The sequence below is a fragment of the Plasmopara halstedii genome (genome assembly GCF_900000015.1).
Source record: "Plasmopara halstedii genome assembly, contig: Scaffold_117, whole genome shotgun sequence".
NCBI lineage: Eukaryota > Oomycota > Peronosporomycetes > Peronosporales > Peronosporaceae > Plasmopara > Plasmopara halstedii.
In genome coordinates this window covers 224151-230125 of record NW_020187038.1, presented here as the reverse complement: position 1 = coordinate 230125, position 5975 = coordinate 224151, and the positions used below count along the sequence as shown (strand labels likewise).

Below are 5975 nucleotides of genomic sequence, written 5' to 3'. Positions count from 1 at the left end.
AGCCTTGTACGAGGCGACAGTTAAATGTGAATTGTGGGTGCTCACAATTGTGATGGGGAAGAGTGTGACGAGGTTACACGTACCCTGTTATGAAAGGGTGGGTCACACAAGATGGTCTGACCACACAATGGTTTGGCTACACCATAACAAAAAGCCACTACGTGACTGACTGCCAGTAGTTATGCATATTGATTAGGTTTTACTATTTGATTAGAAAACCTATAGATTTAGATATAGGCGGCTCTGCCGCAAATAAAACAAAGAGATACAGGTTTCATTTTAAGCAAAGGAGTTCACTTGCCTTGGGTTAAGGTTGTGTTACTCTTGGAGTAAGCGGATTGCGATCCGCTACAGTTCTAGTATAGAACGTAAGGTCGATAACCTTAGCTTAGCTTCCTCTGAGCGAAAGACCTACGGCAGCGCAGCTGCACAAAGTGTCGGCAGTAACAGACGCAGAGAGGTTGGGCTTGAGGCCAATCTAAACAGATTTCAACACCAAATGTTGAGGTAGGAATTCCATTTTTTTGTCTTTTAGCTTTTCTTTGCAGTTTTTTCTGAAAAGTGTACACCATTAAAAATTAGTTTTGATGGCGTTATTCCACCAATAAAACTTTGCTTGAAGTAAAACACGTGTATCGAATGCCAGCGGTTCCGGAAAGCGAGAGCTGCAGCGAGCAGCATTTTTTTGAAGAGCGCGACCAAGTGCGTGAGCTACTTAGAAAATTGATTCAGATTCAATTTCCGACGCAAAAGAGTGATGTTGACCGCGAGTTTTTAACAGCTCATGCTACCGTCTTAACGATCGTACGTTGGCATTGCCTACAATCGTTTCTTAAATTGATTACAAAACTCCGTCTTTATTCATAGCTGGACAAGTATTTGGAGCACTCGCATCTACTAGATCCATATCTGCGTGAAATGCTAGATCCTTTAGTAACAGAGATCAAGCGCGTGATGGCCGAAAGGACAATTGAAGCCAGAAAGAGAGTGGTTTTCCCTTGTCAAGTTTATCGAGATCCGAGACTGCATAAACTTTTCCAAATTGTTTACCAATTGTGCAAGGTGCGAGGCTACAAGACAGTTATCAAGCTACTTTCTCACGAAGTAAGTGATTTTGAGCCCACACTGCAGTTGTTGCAATCACAGGACCAAACTGATCACTCGGTATGGGAGACACGCTACGTGCTGTTGCTTTGGCTCTCAATGTTGTGCCTCGTGCCTTTTGATTTAAACACAATCGATTCGTCTTCAGCAGGCGAGCATACTAGTGGAACGATTTCGCTTGTGTCAAATATTGTCACGCTTTGTAAAAATTATCTCAGTGATCCAGGGTTGACGCAGGAAGCAGCGGCAGTGTGTTTATCACGACTACTGAGTCGACCAGATATGGAGCAGCATGCTTTAACACGATTTTTAAACTGGGCGAATCGAGAGCTTCAAAGTGCGTCCGAGGGAAATGATATGCGTTTGCTGCAGTTCAAAGTGACAGGAATTATGCTATGTTTGGCTCATATTGCGAAAAATTCTCCTCGTGAACAGCACATCATAGCCAGTCGAATCTATTTTATTTCTGTCATGAAGTTAATTGCTCATCTTACTGAAAATTGCGGAAGATCAGACCGTCCAAACAGCAGCACGTTGCATCGTAAACTCAGCGTCAAATTAGTGCAACGTCTAGGCTTATTATATCTACCTCCAAAGGTGCGATCGTGGCGCTATAGTCGCGGATTACGATCCCTAGAGCTGAACATGCTATCCTTTAGCCTGGCCACTGGTAACAATGTCACATCTACAATCAGTCGTTCAGTAGATTTGGTCGATGATGACGATGATGACGCTTTTGAAGTGGTAGAAGAGCTGGAGCAGATAGTAGAAGCTCTTTTGTGTGGCTTACGAGATAGAGACACAGTAGTACGATGGTCGGCTGCCAAGGGAATCGGACGAATAACTGGACGTTTGCCATACAAATATGCGGACGATATTGTTCAGTCCGTGCTTGAACTTTTTGTGGCAACAGAGGATGATGGTGCTTGGCATGGGGCCAGCTTGGCACTGGCCGAACTCGCTCGTCGCGGAGTCTTACTCCCGCAACGTCTTCCAGACGCAGTGGACTGTGTAGCAAATGCTTTAACCTACGACATTCGCAAAGGCACGTATAGTATAGGCTCTCATGTGCGCGATGCTGCTTGTTATGCGTGCTGGTCGTTTGCACGTGCATACGAGCCTTCGCTGCTATTGCCTTGGCTTCAACAAGTCTTAGCACCAGCGATGCTTGTAAATTGTGTATTTGATCGCGAACTTAACTGTCGTCGAGCTTCATCGGCAGCATTTCAAGAAAATATAGGACGACAAGGACGCACAAACTTTCCGAATGGTATTGACTTGCTGACAAAAGCCGACTATTTCTCTATAGCGAATTTGCGTCATGCCTACTTAGACGTCAGCGTCTTTGTTGCAAAGTATCCGGACTATCGATACGCATTGCTGGAGCATCTTGTTGCCATAAAAATTGTGCACTGGGATGCTCAAATCCGAACTTTAGCCGCTGCTGCTTTGGGGAAAATTGGTGCGTTGGATCCACCACATGTCATGATGGAGGTTTTTCCTCGAATTATGACACTTGCTCTTTCACCAAATGTCGAAGTAATTGTCAGACATGGCGCTCTGATGAGTAGTGCTGAGTTGTTAGCAAACTTAAGACTCTTACCCGCTAACATCGATGGAGAGGTACAGAAAAAGATGAAAATGCTGCCCATTGAAATTGAAAATCGGCGTTTGTTTCGCGGTCGCGGTGGTGAAATGATTCGAAGTGCAGTCTGCAATGTGATTGAAGTAATATCAACCTGTCGACTGAGTTTGGGATTTGCTCATATGAAAAAGTATCTATCATTACTGGAAGAATGTTTTGTTCACCCAAATGAAAGAGTACGCGATGCAGCAATCGATGCATTTAGTGCTTTCACGACTCAATACTGCCATAAAGTATTTCAAAAGGGTACTCCTTCGCATGTTTATCACATGCAAGGAATTATACCTCGATACATCAACTCTGGCATCATGGTGACTTCAAAGGAAAATTGTGCTGTTGCTCGCATTCCAAATCCATGCGTTGCAGCTAGACAAGGGTATTTGCGCGCTGTTGGAGTTGCCGCCAAGGAACTCGTTCAACCTTGTGTCAAGGAAGTTTTAGATGTCGTTATTCAATCTGCATTAATTCAGGAGCATCCGCGTGAAGACGAGGATCCTGGAAGTCGAGTGGCGGCTGTGCAAGCACTAGTTAATCTTAGTTCTCGACCGCCAGACGAGCTTGACTTCAATGGTATGGAAGATGAGGTCGTTTCAACTCTTGTCCGATGTATTCAACTAGATTATCGTCTTGATGAGCGTGGAGATGTCGGCTCTTGGGTCCGTAAAGCGGCAATGTTGGGACTTGAGAAGTTGCTTCTTGATGTAAACTCACCCGCACAAAACAATGACGGCCATATAATTGGTACGCGAGTTCAGACAGCTTATGGATCAGGTGTCATTGTAGACAAGTTATTCAGACAAAAATGGAAGACCGATGAAATAAACAAAGCTGACTCAGTATGCTATGTAAAGTTTGAGAAGCCCACCCTAGGTTACTATTACTTTAGTCCAGAAGGAGTGGGGCTGATTCATGCGAAGAGCTTGATCGTGAGCTCAAGTGCAGACCCTGAAGTAAGCTGCGAGTACAATTCTGTAGTTCCCAATCTTGCGACTCGGTTAAAATTTGCAGAAGATCACTCAGCTACTTTCCCAGTCCTTGACATGCCGTTTATTCGACGAATGTCGCCACATCTTGTCAGCTCAATCGTAAGCTATTCATGCAACTCAATACCCAATCTAGCAACTAATTTTGATTTCCTCTCTACTCGTCGACATAGTGTACAGTGCTGGCAAAACAATTAGCAGAGAAGCTGGATACTATGAGAATGACGGCTGGGAGTATCTTGTTTCGATTGCTCCATTCAACTGTTCCTCGGGTGGATGGCATTCCCGGCCGTGTTCAGCTCGAAAAAATCTTCCCTTTAAATCTAGAGGTTAATTGGTCCATGGCCAATGACACCTTTCCTTTGGTTGTGCAGATGATGGATATTCCAGAATTTCTGGAGGAAGTCACAGCTGGTCTCGTCATAAGTGTGGGTGGTTTAACCGAAAGCGTGACGAAAGCTTCAAAGAGCGCTTTATTTGAGTGGATGCGTAAACACCTACTTGCAAAGCATTATGGTGTTTTAAATCGTTTTAGCTTTTTTCTTTTGACGCTACTGAAGCGCCATCATCGCGATGATCGCATCGCGGTTCCTATAATGAAGACTTTGGCTTTGCTGCTAGAGTCAAATTTGTTGCAATTTTTATTCCAGAAGCGCCAAGACGATGAAAATGACACTATTGCTTCAGACTTTGGAGAGCAATTGTACAAGGAGCTGTGCAATGCAATTCAAAAGTGCACATTGGTTCCGAAGCTTAGTGCAGCGATATATGTGCTGATTGGTTTGCTTCCAAGCGATCCAGGGACAGAAACGAAAAGTTTGCGCGCTTTAGTGCTCTTTTTAGGGCACAAATTTCCCAAGGTGCGCCAACTTACTGCAGCAAAATTGTACACGCGATTGCTTCTTCACGAAAATGTAATTGATGGCGAAAAGGTTTGTTATACTGCGAAGAAAGTTTATATCACCACTAATTTGACATGTTGCTTGTTAGTACGACACAGTTGTTGAAATCTTGAGCAATACAGCATGGGAGGCTTCGGTAAGTCGTAAATATCATGCAAAAAAAGTTACTCATCGGTGCGATTTGCTAGATTGTTCACGTGCGCCTCATTCGGAAGAAACTTTTATTGCTTTTAGGCATGGACTTGCCTTCAAAAAAAGAGTAAGCTGTCTTTCTTTTTAATTTAACTTCACACTTCATGACTCTGACCAGACTAATGCATACAACAGTTCTATTCCTGCAAGTTTAAAGACAGTAGTGCCTACTCTTGAAGACGACACAGGTTTCAAACATTTTATCAAGGAATCGGGTTATTAGCTTTATCTAGTTGGCTTCTGATATGTAAGAAAGCAAGGTTCTTAATATGTCAATTACCATTGTCTTGTACGTATTAATTACGTAAATACCTGACCACAGGACTCTCTAGCTTTCTGATTCATTGTGGTGGCCTTGTTTGCAACGTTTGTGGTACATATTTATGTAACAAACAGATGTTGTTGTGATCTTGTTAAAATAAATCCGGCTTCTGAGGTGATTTAATATTACCTTCGTCAAGTTCTGAGCGCATCCTCTCACACGTTATTTTAGTGTTGGAATCATCTAGATTAGCTTGTTGTGATGGTTGAAGATTACCCAATTTAACGAGCTGCCAAAACTTCTTTGATGTGAGACCGTTCGCTTACGCGCAACCCACAAATTGATCTCGCGATCACTAAATAAGGAGCATGCAACAAGTACGAGCTAGAACCGCCTTCAGTCGTCCGCATCGAAACGTGATATGGCTCGATCATGCGATACGCTTGGCCGATAACTTACTAGTTATCCTCGTTCGGCTATACATCGTAAATATATGTACTTTGATACTTTGATTCATCAATTTGACGAATTACTGTCTCGTATAATAAATCTGTCTTTATTGTCTGAGTGCGGTAACAAACTTTGTAACTTCACCAACATTAATATCGATACTTGGGTACTTATGAAAAACCAGGTACAGTTTGATTCCGTACGATTGTTTCTTATTGTATATGATTGTATATCGTACATGACGGGTTACATGAGAGTGACCCGTCACTCTCCCAAGGGAGCTGTGGTGTGGCATACACCACAGTTACTAGATGGGTACATGGCTTGAGAGTCATGTAATAGAGAGTGACCCGTCACTCTCCCAAGGGAGCTGTGGTGTGGCATACACCACAGCTACTAGGTACATGGCTTGAGAGCCATGTAATCGGAAAACATTT

General features: G+C 43.3%; 1 protein-coding gene across 1 annotated transcript in view; it reads left to right on the top strand.

The window, feature by feature from the left end:
• Nucleotides 1-5049, top strand: part of PHALS_00640 (Beta-tubulin folding cofactor D) — a gene marked incomplete at both ends in the record, with an annotated part of 5521 nt that extends 472 nt beyond the window's left edge. The window contains 6 exons of the mRNA XM_024718323.1: nucleotides 647-804; nucleotides 868-3834; nucleotides 3906-4664; nucleotides 4723-4770; nucleotides 4823-4893; nucleotides 4962-5049. Of these exons, the coding sequence (XP_024586869.1) occupies nucleotides 647-804; nucleotides 868-3834; nucleotides 3906-4664; nucleotides 4723-4770; nucleotides 4823-4893; nucleotides 4962-5049 (4091 nt within the window). The remainder of the gene's footprint in view (nucleotides 1-646; nucleotides 805-867; nucleotides 3835-3905; nucleotides 4665-4722; nucleotides 4771-4822; nucleotides 4894-4961) is intronic.
• Between the last annotated feature and the right edge of the window lie 926 nt (nucleotides 5050-5975).